General features: G+C 43.6%; 1 protein-coding gene across 1 annotated transcript in view; it reads left to right on the top strand.

Moving 5' to 3' along the window:
* Positions 1–20,994, top strand: part of LOC126483610 (dnaJ homolog subfamily C member 13) — a 380,828-nt gene that overhangs the window by 124,164 nt on the left and 235,670 nt on the right. Inside the window, exons 11-13 of the mRNA XM_050106649.1 lie at positions 3,810–4,064; positions 4,205–4,387; positions 20,679–20,858. Coding sequence (XP_049962606.1) covers positions 3,810–4,064; positions 4,205–4,387; positions 20,679–20,858 — 618 coding nt within the window. The remainder of the gene's footprint in view (positions 1–3,809; positions 4,065–4,204; positions 4,388–20,678; positions 20,859–20,994) is intronic.

Here is a 20,994-nt window from a genome sequence, read left to right as displayed (position 1 = left end):
GTTCATGTTTCCAGTTTGTGAAAGTTCAAACTTTTCTCATTTCCTTGCATTAATGACAAATGGATTTCAACAGTGTGTTCATCTTACTTGGCTGGCATCTTCTGTGATATTTTTGTCTTGGTCTGCAGACAAAGAGAATACCTCTTCATAAATCTTGAACCCCATGCTGTTGTCGATTAGTCAGTGATCCCTTTATTAGGGGATATTGCTTTCGCTTGATGAGTGATCATTTTTGTAGAAACTGAAATTACCACTTGTCTGTTCTCTAAAATCCAAGTACTGAGTTCTGTTTCAAGTTTTGGCCAATTGACAGTTCCACTTCTCAGAGTATGTTTACTTTGAGGAGCTTTCTTTAAAACACCTTTCTGATTCAGCTGCGTTCCTACCATTGTTTTCAATTGTAAGTGACCCAAAATGCCTCTCTGCAGCACTGTTCCATGCTGCTTACATGCACTAGTGTAACGATGCAGTTTTTCAGCCATAGTTTGCAAATAAAACTACGATAAAGGTGTGACACAAGTGGATCTTCACAGTAAGCACAACAATAACTGAAACTTGAATGAGCATACCTTATCTTGATACCGGTATATATGAAGCACACAGTTTGTGGACCTTTTGTCGGAGGAAAAAGTGAGTCTTATAGACTGGCAAATACTGTATGTAGTACTTTGATTTCAGATTGTTGTGTACTATTTTTACAGGTAGTTTACATGTAGTTCATTTAACACCATACACTCACAGCCTTGGAATTTAAGTTAGATACCCTTTAATTTTTCCATGCCTTTACTTTTGCTCTTCACCCTCATTATCCCCAGTTGCAGGGGAAAAGAGGGGGGGGGGAGGAGGAGGAGGAGGAGGAGGAGGAGGAATGATGAAGATGTGAATTTACAGTGATTTATTTATTGGAAAATTACTATTTTCTTCCTTTATGATTGATAAAGATGTATTGTTCATGTTGAGGGCACTCAGATTCAATTCCTTTTATGTGTTTTTAGCATGGTATTATTGATGGTTGTCAGTTATTATTTCCTTCAGCTCAGAACTACAATAACTGTGTTTGTAACCTCTGAATTTTCAAGTGGTATTATGTGGTAAATTCCTTGATAATATTTTTGCACCATTTCATGTTGATGTGAACTACATGTAGTCATTATTTAAATGAAAATACATTTCTTCTATCCGAGGGGTCTCACCTGACCAATGGTATTGTTATTAGAAGCCTATGAATGGTATTATTATTATTATTATTATTATTATTATTATTATTGGGAAGGGGGGGGGGGGTGACAGACAGCATGAATATTGTTGGCAAAACCATCCTGGATTTTGCCTGATTGGTTTAGGCAGGCCATGGTATGGGTAAATCAGTGAGCTGAAATTTAGATATACAGTAGAGCTCCAGGTATCTGAAATCTGGCTATCTGAATTGATGATCATCCAAATTGCAAAATAATGATTCTGACTGAGTGTGCTATTGTCCTTAGCTCTGTGAGGTTAGTGTAGGCACAGCGTGAACATAATTGTGATGAGGAGTCACAGTCACCAGGTGACTGGCCCAGTCCACTTGTTCCTGTTCCTTTTGATTACTAGTTAGTCTGTGTGTTGTTGACCTACTGACTGTACGCATTGTTTTGTTTGTGCGTGCATTCCATTGTTCACTGTAGCATCCAAAAGAAAACATGTTGTGTTATCAGTGGCAGATAAACTAAAAATTATAGAGCAGTCACAGAAAGGAGCTACAGGCAAATAGTTGGTTGAGATGTGCGGTGCTGAACGAGCAGTGATTTCAGACATTAACAGGAACAAACCTATGCTTTTAAACTTCATGTTAGTGCTTGAAAACAAAGATGGAAGTCCTTCAAGAAACAGAATGAAGGCAGCAGCAAACAAAAAATTTAGAATATGCTGTTTTAAAGTGATTTTTGCAGCTACGTTCTGTGGGAAACCCAATTTCAGGTCCGATTCTTTGTGAGAAAGCTAAGATTGTAGCTCAGGAGTTGTTGTTCATCCTTCAAAGCAAATAACAGCTGGCTAAGAAATTTTAAGTGCAGGTATGGTGTCCATGAATTAGATTAAAGTGGTGAGAAGTTGTCAACAGACTCCAAAGCTGCAGAAGATTCTATTGAAAAATTTAAAGTTGTAGCAGACTCCTACAATCCTGAGCTTTTGTACAACACTGAGGAGACCGGTCTTGTTTGGAAAGCTCTGCAGAAACCACCTTAGCATCTAAAAGGGAGTGTAGTGCTCGAGAATATGAAGTTAATAAAGACCGTGTTATGGTGCTTACCTGTGTAAACTCTGCAGGAAGCCATGAAATACCCCTTCTGTTGCCGGGGGAGTCAAAAACAACCCAAGGCTTGGATGAATGCAGAAGTGAAAAAGCAACAAAAATCTCTTGGAAAAGAGGCAATAAATTGCTTTTGATTGTTGATAATGCACCAGCTCATCCCATTGGAGAATTGTTGTGGAGATGGAATGTCCAGTTTACAACAGTCTTTTTACCACCAAATGTCACAAGCCTGCCACAACCACAAGACCAGTCAGTTATCGAAACCATGAAATGCCATTACAAAAGGCAACTTTTACGGGAACTTTTGGTAAAGAGTGAAGACAAAGGTGGTGTGTTGGATGGCCACAAAAAAGTAAATTTGAAAGATTATGCTTACATGGTTGTGGAACCTTGGAACTTGGTTAAGGCAGTCGCATTAAAATATATGTTGAAGAAGTTGAAAGGCATACCAACCGAAGAAGAGAAGGAAAAAGAGGAGGAGGAAAGAGATGCTCAAGAAAGGGAAATGGAAGAGACTGGAGATGATGAGGATGACATGTTACTTGAGGAATTAAGAAATTTGTGGATAAGAAGTTAGTGCTGAAGATACAGCAGAATGGATGGTGTGTGATTCATCAGACCCTGGGTTTCAAATTCTAAATGATGGTGACGTTATTGAAAGTGTCAGAGCAGAAAGTGTCGAGCAAGAAGATGGCCTTAATGTGAAAGTGGAAGCAGACACAGCAAGCATTTGCCAGCCTTGAAGCTGCATTGATTTGTATGGAGTATCAACCCAAGTATGACCAGATGCAACTTTTCACTGCACACAACTTGGCTGCCCAGGAACGTATGAAGACAGTCAAACAGCTTGCTTTGACTGAGATGTTCAGCAAGCAATGGCTATCAGCACCTATACTGTACAGTACCACTATATAACTTGTAAGTAAAAGTGGTGCATTTTAATTTTAATTAATTAAAACCTTTTTTCCTTTAAAAATATCTTTTCTCCCACTTTCAACATAAAATAGATAATTACAGTAATTAAAATGTGTAGACACTTTATTTTTTCGAGAAACACCCAATTACTTGAATTTTTGATTATCTGAATGGGTCCAGCCCCAATTAATTCAGATAAGTGGTGTTCTACTGTACCTCTTTCTAAATACCATTCCATTTTGCTGCATTATGATGTGATGATTGCAGAACTTGATGTATTTCCATATTTGTTAGAAGAAGATGAAGTGTACCATTATACTGTATGTGGAAGCCTGACTCAGGAAGGTGCAAGCAATTAACATAAGAAACTGGTACAACTCTCTACAATTTAGGGACTGAAGACACCTATGCCAAATAATATCATAAATATTGTGTTAATTATTATTGTTCTATTTGTTTTTAGTTGCTTAAATTTCAGTTCATGTGCTTTTTTTATGCACATCATGTCTTTATCAGTGTATGACCTTAAATGTACTAGTGATAAAGTTTGTCCATTGTCGAAATACATGAAGATGTTTTATTCATGTGGCATACATTTTGACAGCATCCATCATTAGCTATTGTGAAGGGTGCTGGCCTGGTAATGAGAGCAGTTATAGAAGAAGGTGATGCAGAGGTGTCAGCAAAGATGCAAGATCTCGCCTTGGCAGAGGGTGCTCTGCCACGGCACTTGCTGACTGCTCTCTTCACCCAAGGCTCTGATGGCCGCCTTCTTACTCATCGACAATTGTCACGACATCTTGTTGGCCTGTGGGTTACTGGTCACCCCACGGCCATGGGGCTACTCAAAAGAATTATGGTAAGATTTACAAAACATGAATTTTATGGTAGTGAGGTGATAAATTAAGTTAGTGCATCAGCGTACATAATGTTCAGCAAGAATTTAAAGATTATTCTTGATATGTTTTATGCACAATGTTCTTAAAAAGAATTTTACAGCCTGCAGGGTTGTTAACGTACTTGGACTCTGAAGATAAGGTACCTGCAACAGCAATAGAACAGGAACACCTTAATACAAGAGATAACTTGAAAATTGCTCTGGACCATGCAAACAAGAACCGCCGAGGCCCTCACTGGATGGCCATAGAAAGACAGATACGTTTTGTGGAGAAGCAAGTTGAGGTCTGAAATGAATTATATTTATTACCATTATATAGTGGGGGGATATTTATTTTTTAGATTTATACATAATGGAAGGAATAAAGCTTTATTAACTCTGAAAGCTAGCATAATGCATGTACCTCTATGTGTATCTGTTGACTGTGCTGGCATTTCTTTTGAAGGAAATTACTGAGCAGAATATTGAGACAATATTCCTTTTGATTAAAAGTAATTGACTTACCTTAAATATGTGTAAACTTTTAATGTGGAGTCCTGACAGTCACTTGTTATGAAAATGGCATGAGAGGCTTACTCCAGCATGACAGCCCTGCTGTTTACCTGAGAAGCAAATAGTGTAATATGGTTTTGGGTGACAAAACGGAAGTGTTGGGTTTGGGGAGATGAATCTGAATACTTGAAAGTTGGTTACTTATGTGCGTGCGAGTGTATATCAAAACCCCTGCATAGCAGAATTTGGGGACCAAAGTAAAGTAAATAGATGTCAGTTTCTTTTTAAGAATGTCAAAGGGAGGTCTTTGGCGAAATATGGTTGTGAAAAAAGTAAATGTAACAACTTACCATATAGTTGAGGCATTGAGTGATTAATTATTACATAAACAAAACTGAAAATTACTGTGCTTTTGGAAGAATTTTTCACATGCGCACACAGATGCACACACTGGCATAGCTGTATTGCTCCAGCTGAATACATTGTGCTGCCATGCAGCTTGACAGGGGATAACAGCTGGGAGGAAGAGGGTGCAGACACACAGTATAGGAATTTGACACTGTTGAGCTCATTGTAGCTGCAGGCTGAGAGAGTTGTGTGCAGTACCAAATGACATGGAAGAACGTATACGGAGGGAGATGCAGAACAGAAGAAGAGGGAGGACGACAGAGCGGTAGTTGTGAGTGCTATATGAGAAGGAAGTATGGGGATGGGTGGAGGTGGTATGAGGCAATGGTTAGCAGTGTGTACAGGGAGGCCAAATAAGGAGAAATTGTCAGGATACTGAAAATGGCAAGCATTTGTAGACAGTGTAAATGAAAAACAAGAGTTAATAGGTAAGATCGTCATTTATTATCTGTGACAGAATACATGGACCATGGCTAGGAATGGCGTACATGCCGCCAACTACTTCGAGGAGCCATCAAAGCTGAGCTGAGGTGGACTGCCACCTGTGCAGTAGCTTGGCAGGGCTGTGATTGTTAATTGGTGTGTTTAGATAGATGCTGAAAAACAGGGTGAGGGCCGACATAGTAGCAGAGGATTTGACGGCTGTTTTTCATTTGCGGGTTAAAACTCTGAATGAGATGTTCCACATAACCATTTGCGGAAGGATTGAACAGAAGTGTAACCATGGAGCAAAGTTAACAGTGGGGGTTACAAAAATATGTTTCCATTAAACCTTTTTTTTAAAAAATAAACTTGGAGTAACTTCCCTGAATTGGTGCCACTGGTTTCTTGGGGTGACAAAACAATAGGTAGATTGCATACATGGACCATGGAACAGCAGGGCAGGTGACAAAACAATAGGTAGATTGCATACATGGACCATGGAACAGCAGGGCAGAGCGGCTGTGGTAGTGCAGCAGCACTCCTCACAGCAGTTTGAAATCAGGAACTATGACTGAGGTCAGTTGTCTGTAATGGTGACAGGGCGGGCATTGGTGTGTGCCTTGGGGGTATGTCTTAATATAGGGTATCCTTGTTAATCAAGGCTATAAAATCTAAAACACAAACAGTAGTAAACACTTGTTTTGTAGTACTAAATATTGACAGCCTGGTGTTGTATACAACTGTGCAGGCTGTAGATGGGGGAGAACGAAGGAGGTAGAGATAGATTTGTGTGCACTCAGAACACAAACAGTTTTAACATTTGCAGTCTGGGCAATCACTTAGTGCTGCACGGGTGGTGACTTGATAGTATACAGTGAACAAATTAAAACGGGGTTAAATTCAGAGTGAAAAGAGAGAGAATAAATATTCCATTTTACTGGATTGAGAGTGATGATAGAGTCAATATTCATTTATTTGCAACATTTAATCCACAGTGTTGTTACAGTGACTGTGATAAGAGGTTCTGAGAGAATGTGTTGACAATATGGTATGATTTCAGTTAGACATGAGTTAATTTGTGGCTTGGCTAGTAACTGAGACATTGACTGGAATCAGGGAATGCTTCATGAAACAAAATGACCAATACCTCCTTTTTTTTGTTTGAATTTGATGCCCTATGTACCTATTTTGATGATGCAGGATACTTCATTCCTGGAATGAAATGGAGGTAGAATTCCAGAATGAGAAATTGCAATCAGCAAATATGACTATAATCTGCTAAGTGAATTCAAGAGAGATCAGTATTGCAAGGACGTTTGTTTTGAGCTCAAACATCAAATCCTATATTCACATACTACACGATATTACTATTTAATGTGGTAGAATAAAATATCGAGAAATTGCAAGGATTGTCAAAGTGATACTTAGGACAATGTGATCTACAGTACAATTCTATTTTATTGCAGTGGCAACAGGTATGAATGCCTTAACCACAACATATGCCTTAAGAAAACTTCTTCAGTACTCACATGTAATAAGCAATATGCTGTCGACACCCAATGAGAAAGTGTCTACCAACTTAACTGGGCTGCATGATATCATTATTTGTGAATAATGATAAAGAGTAAGAGACTTGCTGTATGTTTGATACATTCCTGACAATAATCAAATTTTGGAAATGTGGAGAGAAGTCTTGGTCATTTCACCCATGCTGTAAACTGTGCAGTCAGTGAGGTATTCTATGATTAGAGCTGCTTAGACACCAACAGACCCAATTCAAAAAAATTATGAATACTTATTATAAAATATAAAGCTTTGTGCAGCAGTAGAAAAATTCACAATCGTATGCAGTTATTCTACAAGTCTAGCTTAACCCATTTAATAGCAAAGAGTTAGAAATTATATGACTACAATTCGATAAGGCTCGGGTTGAACATTATGCTGTGAATTCATGTTAAGAGTTTTTGTCTTACCATAACTGGCTGTTGCTGCTAGGTCTGTGGGTAGCTGGATATGATCACAGGAGTGAGTGAGAAAGAGCTGCCTGTGGAAGAGAACACGACACCAAGCAGTAGTTGATCTAAACACAGCAGATGAGACACAGACAAGGACAAGCCCAAAGCAACCTATGCAACAACAAGGTGACAAGCAGAAAACTTTGCCACAACAGTGTCAATAGATCTAGGGCAGAGAGAGAGAAAATTCGAATCTTGACTGGAGAGAAAGACCAAGTGCCAAGTGAGGTTGTTATCAAGTAGTCCACAGTACAGCAGAGATAGTAATCAACATTTTCAGACATGAATACAGCACTAACTTGGCCGTCATATTTATATTGGTCATGAGGAACACTTTTGGTTGACACATTTACGTGACGAGATGGGTGGCATGCTTGCTATGCCCTCTAACAGCCATCTAGGTCCATTTTCTCCGTTGGGCATTCTGATTCCAGATCCCCCCCCCCCCCCCCCCCCCCCCCCCACACACACACATAAAAAAGGAGCTTATGGGTGGAAACACCTTTGTTGGTGCTGTGGGGAGGGGGGAGGGAGGGGAGGGGAGGTGCGGTGTAGACAAAGACCTGATCCCTTCAACTGCCGGTTGTGGGAAGGGAAGGTGTTTGGCAACATCCATTGGGACATTGCTGGTGATGGGTATGCCAGAGGGTCCCAACGATGTACATGAATGTGGAATGTGGAATGCTCACCAAACCAACATTAGAGAGCTGTCTGTGGCACCAAATTTTCACCAGAAGGCATTGGAGGACACAACGCCTGTGCTCAAGGCCGGAGCTGGTTGTGGTGGCAGTACTTAAACTCCATATGTCTCCACCACTTTTGCTGGTTTCCATGCCTCAGGACTTCTGTAGGAATGAGCCTAGACAGCTGTGCTAGATGTGTCACACTGGAAGGCATGGGAATGGGGCTCTGAAGGGGCAGCATCAGAAGATGAAGTGGGGTCCATGGTTGCCATCAGTGGAGTAGGTCGACAGGGCTGTGAATGTTAATTAGTGTGGTTTGATAGGTGCTGAAAAACAGGGTGAAAGTTGACACAGTGGCAGAGGATTCAACAGCTGTTTTCATTTGGTGGTTAAAAATCTGAATGAGATATTCCACTTCGCCATTTGAGGAAGGATAGAACAGTTGGAAATGTGTTTTATGCCGTTGACCTCTCAGAAATCTTTGAAGGTGGATGCCATGAGCTGTGGCCCATTATTGGAGAGCAATGAGCAAGGTAACCCTTCAGTGGCCAAAAACTGGGCCAAGGCAGTGAGAGGGGTGTCTGTCATGGTGGACACCACGTGCACAACATACGGTTGTTTACAGTAGGCATCCACAATGAGGAATCACATTGATCTCAAAAATGGGCCTGAAAAATTGTGATGGATGTGGTACCAGTGGAGGTGCGGGATTATGCCAGGGGATGAAAAACTGTGGAGGTGCTGCCTGGTGCCAGGTGCATGCCATGCATTCACGGAACATTCTTTCAATGTTGCTGTTGATCCCTGGCCAGTACACATTGACAAGCTAACGCTTTCATACAGAACATCTCATCGTGTCCCCAGTGCAGCAAGCTTAACATCTGCTGGGTGACTATCCAGTGCACATCTGTCTCAGTGTTCAAAAGAATGACATATTGGCAGTTGAGTGCCAGGGAAAACATAAAACATGTTTCCATGAGCTGAACTCATTCACCAGCTGGTAGGTAGGGTGGGCAGCCTTGGGTTACGTAGTGGAGGACCTGCCACAAGGTGAGGCCCCAGCACTTGATGGCAGTGACATGAGTGACCATAATGGGGAAGCCATACAGTATATATTGCCACTTCGTATGATATGAGAGCGGAGAACCTACTGTTGGATGAATTTAGGGTGTGAGCCAGTGGGTAGGCCGACAATGCATAGGTATTAGAGTGCTGCGCCACTCAGGAATACTCAGGAACAATGACCAGCACTGGAGGTGTTGGGCTGTCTGTTCTGGGAGGCTGGAGCCTGGCCTGAAGAATGCCACTAACATTTTGTGACCTGTAATTAGAGAGAACTGCAACCCAAAAATGTAGACATGATTTTTTTAACAGCAGACACTAATACCAATGCCTCCTTTTCTATCTGGGCAACTGTCAATGTCTTGGACACACATGTTGTAGGCTGTTTGGAGCCATTCCAATTCCCGTATGCCAACGCTGCCCCGATGCCATTAGCAGATGTGTCAGATACAACAAACAACAGGCAACCAGGACAGAGTGGCTTAAGGCAAGAGGCAGATTTCAGAATGATTTTCAATTGGGTAAAAGCCCAATCGCAGCCCGTGGTCCAGTTGTAAGGCACAGCCTTTGTATGCAACTGACTGAGGGGTTGTGCAATGTGAGCTGTGCAAACTTGGAATAATATTTGATTTTGCTGAAAAACACCAACAATTCAGGTAAGTTTGTCAGATGGGGTAAGGAATCTATTTCAGTGACATTCTGGTCAGTGGGCCTGATTCTCTCTTTTGTGAGCCAGTGCCCCAAATACTCCATTTCCAGCTAAAAAAAAACCTGCACTTCTACAAATGACAACACAGGCATGCGTCCCACAAGGTCATGAATAGGATGCAGAGGTTTTGCAAATACTCTTGGGGGAAGGGTCCTGCAATAATGAGATCATCCAAGAAATTCACACAAGCCAGAATATGCTGCCTCAGCTTTTCCAGAAACCTTTGGAAAATATTGGGGGGCCAAGGCAATCCCCCTCTTCGCTTCAGTGCTTGCAGGACCTCCAGTGATTCCGATAGTCTGCTCAGGAATGAGCAGAACAACACTGTGCACATGGAGTGAGTGGTCCCTGAGGAGAGCAGCTGTGGTTCGAACACATTAGACACATTGGGTGACAGTGAATCACAACATTACTGCAACCTAGGTTTATCCTATACGTGCAATGCAGGGATGGATTGTGTGGTGGTGTGTTAACTACTGCAAATTATGATCTCACCATGAATCATTCGTTAGCAGCTCGCACAATTCTGAATGAGTGTGAGATGTGCAAGGTGTCAACACTGATGCATTATCCAGTGTCAACGCTGCTGTGTGGACCCCAGGATCAGGTGCAAGCTGAACCATGACACCATGAACAAGCAGTCCACATAAAAAAACAGAATCAATGACCCCCCCCCCCCCCCACCCTCCCCCTGGGGATCATGGTTCTTTTGAGAGTTCAAGAAGTGCCCATGGAGCCCAAAGCTATTGCAGCTCATTTTTCTTTGCTGTATTGCATTCCTTCCTCCATGCTCCTCCCTCCCGACCCTTGTTCATTATCCCCCCCCCCCCCTCCTTTCCACTCTCTTGGTGTTCTTATTTATGTCCCTCTCTCCCTCTTGGGACACAGATCCTTTGATCCTTCTCCACCTTTAATGGGCATTAGTTCTGTCCCATCTGGTATATGGTTGTCAAGTTTATGGATCAGCTACCCCTTCCATGCTGTTCCTTTTGGACCTGATTCACCATCATGGTATCTGTTTAGCCACTGGTGCCTTTTGCACTAGCTCTTTTGACTTTGACTTCCATCTCTTCTCCTTGCCATGTTCCCCATATTCTCTCCCAACGACCCCCACTTGGTTAGTTCTTCGGCCTTGGATTTAGGTGGATCTTTTCCTGGGACCGAAGTCTCCAATGCTGCAGTGGTGTTCCTTTGTGTGTTCTGAACAATCGTACACGAGTTTCAGGATCCCATTGTTTTTTACACTGATGGCTCTAAATCCATTGATCATATGGGATATGCCTTCATGTCTTCTGTTGGCATGGAACACCATTTCTTGCCTGCCATGTGTGGGGTGTTAACTGTAAAATTGCTGGCCATCTATTGCACCCTCTGTTTTATTAAACATTCATCTCTCACCCAAGTTTTTTTGTGTGCAGACTCAATGAGTGGCCCTCATGCTATCGCTAGATGTTTTTCCCATCAGCCCTTGGTCTCTGCCATTCACGACTTCCTTGCTGCTCTTGGTGATTCTGCTTGTTTGGTTAATTTCCTTCGAATTTCTGGCCATGTAGGTATTCCAGGTAATGAGCTTGCTGATTATCTGGTGGGGAGGCCGACCATGTGTTCCCCATTCTCTGTGACCCCTCTAGGGGCAGATTTGCAGCTTTACATCAGTCCCTTTTTGCTCAATCGTGGGCTAACTCCTGCAAGGCTGTGCCCCTGTCTAATAAAGTTCACACCATCAAGGAGACACCCAGCATGTGGACATTCTTCCCTCTGCCTCTCCCAGCATTAATCTACCATCCACTGCCATCTCCGTATTGGCCACACTAGGTTGACCCATGGTATTTTGCTCTGCAGTGAGCACCGCCCAGCCCACGGTCCCCTCCATGCTGTAGTTGTGGCAACACCCCCCCACATGCTGTAGTTGTGGCAACACCCCCCCCCCCCACATGCTGTAGTTGTGGCAACACCCTCCCCCCCACATGCTGTAGTTGTGGCAACACCCCCCCCCCCCACATGCTGTAGTTGTGGCAACACCCCCCCCCCCGCCCCACATGATGTAGTTGTGGCAACACCCCCCCCCCCACATGATGTAGTTGTGGTAACACCCCCCCCCCCCCCCACATGATGTAGTTGTGGCAACACCCCCCCATGCTGTAGTTATGGCACCCCCGCCCCATGCTGTAGTTATGGCACCCCCTCCCTATGCTGTAGTTGTGGCAACCCCTCCCTATGCTGTAGTTGTGGCAACCCCTCCCTATGCTGTAGTTGTGGCAACCCCTCCCTATGCTGTAGTTGTGGCAACCACCCCCCATGCTGTAGTTGTGGCAACCACCCCTCCCCCACATGCTGTAGTTGTGGCAACCACCCCCCATGCTGTACTTGTGGCAACGCCCCCCCCCCATGCTGCACTTGTGGCAACGCCCCCCCCCCATGCTGCACTTGTGGCAAGGCCCCTCCCCATGCTGTACTTGTGGCAGCCCCCCCCCATGCTGTACTTGTGGCAGCCCCCCCCCCATGCTGTACTTGTGGCAGCCCCCCCCCATGCTGTACTTGTGGCAGCCCCCCCCCCATGCTGTACTTGTGGCAGCCCCCCCCCCATGCTGTACTTGTGGCAGCCCCCCCCCCATGCTGTACTTGTGGCAGCCCCCCCCCATGCTGTACTTGTGGCAGCCCCCCCCCCCCTGCTGTACTTGTGGCAACTCCCCCCACATGCTGTACTTGTGGCAACCCCCCCCTCCGATGCTGTACTTGTGGCAACCCCCCCCTCCCATGCTGTACTTGTGGCAACCCCCCCCCCATGCTGTAGTTGTGGCAACCCCCCCCATGCTGTAGTTGTGGCAACCCCCCCCCCCATGCTGTACTTGTGGCAACCCCCCCCCCATGCTGTACTTGTGGCAACCCCCCCCCCATGCTGTACTTGTGGCAACCCCCCCCCCATGCTGTACTTGTGGCAACCCCCCCCCCATGCTGTACTTGTGGCAACCCCCCCCCCATGCTGTACTTGTGGCAACCCCCCCCCCCCCCCGCCCATGCTGTACTTGTGGCAACCCCCCCCCCCCCCCCCCGCCCATGCTGTACTTGTGGCAACCCCCCCCCCGCCCATGCTGTACTTGTGGCAACCCCCCCCCCCCCGCCCATGCTGTACTTGTGGCAACCCCCCCCCCGCCCATGCTGTACTTGTGGCAACCCCCCCCCCCCCCGCCCATGCTGTACTTGTGGCAACCCCCCCCCCCCCCCCCCGCCCATGCTGTACTTGTGGCAACCCCCCCTCCTTCCATGCTGTACTTGTGGCACCCCCCCTCTGATGCTGTAGTTGTGGCAACACCCCCCCTCTGCTGTAGTTGTGGCAACACCCCCCCCCCCCCTGCTGTAGTTGTGGCAACCCCCCCCCCCCTGCTGTAGTTTTGGCACCCCCCCCCCCCCCCTCCTGCTATAGTTGTAGGTCTCCAATCATGGTGATCCAAATTCTGCTGAACAGCCCCTGCCATTTGGCCCACTGCACTAAATATGCCCTCCCACCTTCTTTGTCCACCTTCTGTGTCTCGGGTGTTAGTGGATGAACCTCACATGGTTACGTCTGTTCTTAGTTTTTTTTGTGAAAGTGGCTTGTACTCTCTGGTATAAGTCCTTGAATTTCCCTCTGAAATTTGAGTTCCTCAGTTAGTATGGGCATTGGTTAAGGAGGCGTTGACCTCTCCTTCACATTGGTCAAGTTCTCCCTGCCCTTTCCCTACATTTTGTCTGGTCTTGTACTGTTTTCTTTCTCCTTTTCTTGTGTCTTCTTCCCTTGGTGTTGTTGCCATTGTGTCATGATAATGGTGTAGTGTGGATGTCGGGATGGGTCGGTGGTGGTGCTGGTGCCCCACTGCATATAGCATTTCTGGGGCACCCCTGCTCTCCCTGTTTCCACTGACTCCCTCGTATTCATTCCCCTGGATGTCCCTTTTCCCTCTTTGTATGCACATTGTTGCTTCCCCTTGACGGGACTGTGCTGTCTGTGTTGCTCCCCACTTGATTTTGGCCATCCTTGGTCATGGACCGATGACCTCACTGTTTGGTCCTCTCCCCGATATTAAATAACCAACCAACCAAAATTAATGACAGCTGCAGTTAATCATCCATGACTTGAAATGCTGTGAAATGTTGCTTCAGTCATTGCAAATCTGTGTTCCAGTTCTACATAGTGCTATTCAAAGGTGGAAATGATGGAGGGTGAATAGTGGTGTCGACCGCAAGGAGGGCTGAGTTCTGGAGCAAATGGCCTCATTCACTTGGAGTTTGTCCACTAAAGCTGAATCAGGTTTTGTAACAAATCTATCTGAAGCTGTTGCTGTCGCTCCAGCAGGCAAACCGACTTGGCATTCATGCTACCAAACAACTTCCATTTTCTGTGTTGCGATTATACATCTGTGAGCATTCAGATATTAGCTCATCCATCAGAACTCGGGGAAGAAATGGATGAAACCTACAGAAGAGAACATGACACCAAGTGATAGTCAACCAAAACACAGCTGATAGTGGATGAGACATGGACTAGAACAAGCCTAAAGCTACCTATGCAACAATGAGGTGCAAAATGAAAACCTGCACAACAATGTCAACAGATCAAGAACAAAGAGAAAGACAATCTGATCGCAACCAGAGAGAAAGACAAATTGTCATGTGAGGTTGTTATTAAGCAGTCCATAGTACAGTGATGAAGTAACCAACAATATTGCCCACTATTACAGAACTGACTGAGGATTCACTGGGCAGCAGTATTTATACTGGCCATGAGGAATGCTATTGACCTGCATATTCACATAGCGACACAGATGGCACACTTGATATGCGAGTGCAATGGTGCAATGATTCTGTGCCCTCTGACGACCACCTAAGTCCTTTTCCTCCAGTGGGCATTCAACTTCCGCAAAGCCCTGATACCAGAATGGACGTCTTTGCGCATAATTCATGATTTTTGACAGTGAAGCTAAACTAACCTCTTCATACTTGTATTTCTTTATACACTTTCAGTGTTTTCAGTGTGGAATTTTTGGTGGAAGAAATGAAAATGGAGCATGAATATTAAGACCTTCAGGTCAGACTCCATTTCCAATTAATAACTTGTATGTAAATAAAATACTAATTAAAAGGCTATGGGAATAAACTACTTGTAAGGTATCTTCTCCCTTGTACTTGGAGAATTACTTGAACTCCATCATATTCAGTAATCTGGTATACATAGTTTTCACTAGAGAGGCTCTAAAATCTGTATCCCTGCCTTACATGAGCACAGTTTTGTACATGTAGAATACCTGTGGTCATGTAATGGTCATTGAGTATAATGAAAGTCAAGAAAACTTTTTTGTATGTTTTTGAAAATAGTTTACAAAGTTCGCTGAGAAAACTGTAGGGGAGTATACAGCAGTGGACAACTGAACTTTACACAAAATAGATATCATTTACACTCTATGTGACCTTAAGTACTGTTAACAGTTTATGCGGTAATGAACAAATACATAATTGAATCTTACATCTAGATAGAATAGTTGGAGTTACTAGCTCCATTTCCGGGCCTTCGCCATTTTTGAAAATTGCCAGCTGATTGTGGCTCAGAGACTACTACTCTAGGTGAATTATAAGTTCGTTTACACTAGCCTTGCTTGTACAGAATTCCTACAATTGCTCATAATAACAACATGGATATAAGGGTAGAGAGACAGAGACAGGAAGTGTTGCTGAGGCCAGTCATCAGCATTAGACAGTGCACTGTTGAGACTGGTTTGTTCATTCTCATAAGCTATTATTTGATCTGTTGATTGCAACAGAAGGATATCAGTGATATTGGGTAGTATTGACCTGTTGTCATGCTGACGGATCTCGGAAGATGAATCTGGCATGTGTAGAAAAAAGTGTGTTTAAGCTTATGTTGTAGGCCAAAGAGACTTTCTTGTTTTTTATTTTGTTGACTGCTTGGTTCTTAATGACATCTGGTCACCCTGTCAGTAAGATGGTATTACTGCACCTTTGTTGCTCTCTACTTGCTTAGCCTTGAATTTAAAACTGTGTTGCTGTAACTTTCGCCATGCCATTTCAAGTCTTCGGACCAGGCTTTCAAACTTGTTTGAATTTATACAGGGTGGCAATTTATGTAGCTTAAGTGGAGAAATCATTGGTGTCCGTATACCATCTGATAGGGGGGGGGGGGGGGGGGTGTGCCTCATTGATCCATGAATAAAACTGTTGTAGAGGGACAAAATCTGTGGTAAATATCAATCCCGATGACTGTCGTTTTGTTCACATTTGTAGGATAACATTTTTGTAATCGTCTTTTGAATGTGTTCCACTCTGCCATTGGCTTTAGGATGAAAGGGTTTTTTCTCAACTTCTTAATTCTTGAAAACTTTCATACTTGGACAAAGCGAACGGACATAATATTCATCCATTGATCTGTGAGAATGGCATCTTGGCTTCCAAAGGGCAAGACAAAATGTGTGACAAATGTTTGGGTACCATATCTGCCATTATATCTGCAGTTGGCATCAAGATGAGATAATGTGAAAATATGTATTTTTCATGCTGCATCTGTGAAGAAGGTCCCAAAATATCTAAAACTACAATCTCAAAAGGCCTGGAGGCACCAGGTAAGGTTCATAGTGGGATTTGGGAGTTTGTTTGTTTGTGACCTCTGTGCAAAAGGAATGAAAGCACATACATCATTCTCTGTGTTGCGCTGCCCTTCCACCAGTAACACATTGCAGCTTGTGCATTAGTTGCACGTTTTCAGTGTGCCATGCTTGGATACTATCGCGGCATTGTGCAGTAGTAGGACACTGTAATGCTGTCGGTATCACTAATCGTTTCCTTTTGGGTGTTTCACAGTAAAAGGTACCATCTTCAGATATGAAATCCAGAAGAGCAGCATATTGCTGGCATTGTGCATCCTGTTCTTGTACCTCTTGTGACTTGGCAATAGGCACCTCATCTCCTCGCATTACCCCTATCTTCCCAGAGCTTCGGTGCTTTCGTGGAACTTCTCCATTTTGTCACACTTCATAATCATATTCACTTAGTTTCAAAACCCAATGCTTCAGTAACTTCTTTGATTCTTTAAGTTCTGTAACCACAGTAGGTTTGCAGGATTGGCAACAGTGGCAAGCCATCTACATATACAGGTAGCATTGAAAGTATTCACCCTAAGTACCAAAGCTAACAACTATTTCTCCATTGTGCTGTAATTGGTCTCTTCTTTATTGAGTTGGCAAGAGATGTCACCATTTAATTTCTGTGTTCTGTCTTGCTCCTGGCTTAAAACACAACTCGTAGCACAATCACTAGCACAAGAAGGCAGAATGAATGGCTTCTCAAAGACTGGCTATATTCACAAAGGGGATTTTATTAAGGCACCCTTAATCTGTTATATTGCTTTCTTGCTTTGTGTGAACCAATTTAAAGGTGGTACTTTTCCAATCTTTTTGTCAAATGTTTAGTAACTGTAACACAATATTTGACAAATCTGTCATAGTAATTGGCCAACCTGAGGAATGGCTGTAATTCTTTCACATTTGTAGGTGCAGGGAAACTTCTTCTGTAAGGTACGGATTTGGTTCCACCCCAGCAGGTCTTATGATGTGTCACTGATACTGAACCTGAGACTCTGCAAAGAACATTTCTGCAACTCCTAACTTAAGTTTTCACCTCGCAAGTGTGGCAATACACTACTTCGTCATTCAGCATGTCCCTGTACTGTCCACGAGAGAAAAAAGTCATCGAGGAACACTAAGCACGTGGTTGGTTTCAACCATTGCAACAACAGATCTACAAGCCATTGGAATGTAGCAGGCACATTTCTCAAACTCAACTTGTGTAGCCCTAAAGGCACAAAAAATTCAGTTTTAGGCCTTGTTGAGATGCAATAAGAATCTGATGAAAGCTAGAATTTATATCCAGTATAGTTAAGTACTTGTGATTTCCTATTCTATCAGACGTCTCGTCTGTATGAAGCATAAGATATGTACCAGAAGTGGTTACCCTGATCTCTGCTGTCATGTTTACACAAAGATGATTGGTCTTCCCACCACTGATGGACTTCTTGAGTGCTATTGCTATAGGTGATGCCCAAGGCCTGGAGGATGGCAGAATGATTGTTGTTGTCGTCTTCAGTCCTGAGACTGGTTTGATGCAGCTCTCCATTTACAGTACATCATCTAATTCTTGCAGAATACTCTTCTTCAACGGATTTCAAATGATAAGGGATATAGTAAAGCTTTTTGTTATCAGTCTAGCATTCTTCCTTGGAATTTCATGATATGTTAAATCAATGGCTGGCATGTACTACCTGTATTCAAATAGAAATGCAAATTCTTCTGGTACTGGGTGAAACAGGTTCTCTTTGATTCTGACAAATGTTTAAACTTTTCCTGCTATCTATTTCTGAGGGTTGGCATGATTCTGTACATTTCTCTCAGTGGAAGTGACTTCTGCTTCCTATTTTCTGTGACTGCATTCCTCATGTCAGAGGTTGTCATTCCTCATGTCAGGTTGTCGATTGTGAGTTCTCTCTTGTATACTGGCTAGTATTGTTCCGTGTGGAATCACAGCCCTTTGAAACCCAAAATTTTCTAAAGAAACTGGAACCCAAGTTCTATCATTCACGGTGTCAACTGTATTCCTGTATTTCGGAGAAGCTGGTGTTTGTGGGAAGGACCCAGATGACAGTGGTTGTGATGAAGTCAGTGATGAAACGCTAATTATTACGTGTTGACACTGGGTGGTCAATTCAGCTATTGGCCACAGTATGGCATCGGCAATTCATTCGATTTGATGGCTGTTTAGTGGTCTTGCCCACATTAAATGCTGTGCAGAAGTTACAGTGGAGCTGGTGTGTGGTATGACTGCATTCATGGGTGGCCCTGACTCGGACTGGAAAGAGGATGTACCTGTAATGGGACTGGAGTAGGAACCCGGATGAGACCTGTCCAGTGCACCCTCGTAGCAGTAGGATGTGCTAGGTGGGTATGTTGGACTGGTCTCATCTGGGTTTTATAACCCATGTGGGAAGGGGTTAGGAATAAATGTAGTGTAAGGATGGCCTCATGTACTTTGCAGATTGGGACGAGGGGGGGGGGGGGGGGCAGTAGACTTCATGTAGTTGGGAAGGATTATGGGTAGGATATTGCCTATCTCCAGGCATGATGGTAAGTAGCTGAGTTCTTTTGAAGGTTGCAACAATATGGGATGATACTGAGTGTTGTGTCCGTGTCCGCGCGCGTGTGTGTGTGTGTGTGTGTGTGTGTGTGTGTGTGTGTGTGTGTGTGTGTGTGTGTGTTTTTTTGTTTTTGGGGAGGTGGGGGGGGGGAGGTGTACTACTTTGATACTGGTTTATGGGAGTGATTGGAGGATAAGGACATGTGTGGATGGAAAATCTGTTTCTGGAATAGGTTTGGACGCAGTAGGAGGATTCCTGTCTGAGAAGGAAGTAGTGAGACCTTCAGCATAGTGACCAAGAGATTGCTTGTTACTACAGATGTACCACCCATGATGAGCAGACCGTATGAGAAAGACTTTTTAGTGTGGAAGGGATGATAGCTGTCCAAATGGAGGTACTTCGGATGAGCAGTGGGCTTATATTTGTATAGCTGGCATACTGAAAAGTCCTTCCCTTGTAGTCTGGACACAAATAAAGAGCATATCTGCAGTGACAAGCAACCCTTTGTCCAGTAGGTGTACTAAGGCCTCTGAAGACAGGTATCCTCACCCCCATCCCACCCCTCCCCCCCCTCCCACATGGAACCTGTTCTGCAAACCGATTTCCTGTGTCATTTCTACCAGTGTTCCTAACCCTTCAGTGATCACCATGAAGCAGCTGCAGAGGAGGAGAATACCCCACAGCCACCTCCCCCCCTCCTGATCCCCTTATCCTGTATACAGTGTTTCGGAACAGGTTAACCATAACCTTCAACAGGGTTGCAGGGTTTCAGCTACTTAGCATTATGCCTGGAATATCCTACCCTCGATCGCCCCTCCCCCTTATTTTAGCCATGGAAGAGGATTCATTCAGAAGATGGTAACATCTCAATATTGTCAAAGTTCCTATTGACAAATCAGTGCCTCAGTTATATGGCGAGTTTCTTAACAAGCTAAATGTGTACATAAAGTTTAGAGAAATGTCTATGATTAACTTTGTATAAAGGGTTATGGGACCCCCTGAAAGATATACGAGGTAAAATTCATTTTTTATATTCAACCTGTCTGGAGATGAGATATTTAGAATTTCCTTTTGTTAATGACTAAGAAAGATCTAATTGCAAGGAAATCTGCCATTAATTACGTCATGTCTCCATCTGGCCTTCAGGTCACATGATACATGCTGTACTTGCCCCTCTTTGTTGTTCATATGCTCAGAACCTAGGGAATTACTGCTGCTATATTTTATTGCTCTTGTTGCTACTGTGACTGTAATATATTTCTGAGAGTCTCCTCATTAATACAGAATTTTAATCATAAATTATAATGCCCTCTCCGTAGCTGAGTGGTTAGTGTGACTGACTGCTGTGCGAGTGGCTTAGGTTCAATCCCTGCCTGGATTGGAAATCTTATCCACTTGGTGACAGGGTGTTGTGTTGTCCTCATCATCATTTCGTTATTGACAATTAGCAAGTCACCAAAGTTGTGTCAAATAAAAAGACTTGCACTAGGTGATCAAACAACCCCAGATAGGGTGCCCCAGCCAATAATGCCATATGATCATTTCATTTCTTAAAGTACACTGTAGAGCTGCCTGTGTGTGACCACTATGAAAATTATCTCATTTCAGCATGCGCTGCAACACTGGGGAGCAAGGATGGGTATTGAGAGGAAGGAAGAGAAAATTAAAGAAAGGCCTGTTGTTTTGAGAAAAAGGAGAGAGAGGATTAAAAGTGAAGCAAACTGGGCTCTGTTTTATTATCAGTTCAATAGAGACCATGCTTTACCTAACTTGATATGGAATCACAAGGTATGAAGAAGCTAAAATTTTAGGAATTGTATAATGTTCATGAAGCTATTTTGAAATTGTATATTTTTATATTGAAAATATGTGTACAGCTATAATAGAAGTATTTTAATAATTCTTGTGACCAATTTGGTTTGTG

This window comes from Schistocerca serialis, chromosome 6 (genome assembly GCF_023864345.2).
Source record: "Schistocerca serialis cubense isolate TAMUIC-IGC-003099 chromosome 6, iqSchSeri2.2, whole genome shotgun sequence".
Taxonomy (NCBI): Eukaryota; Metazoa; Arthropoda; class Insecta; order Orthoptera; family Acrididae; genus Schistocerca; species Schistocerca serialis.
Note: the sequence above shows the minus strand (reverse complement) of the source record. Positions and strands in the feature narration are given on the sequence as shown.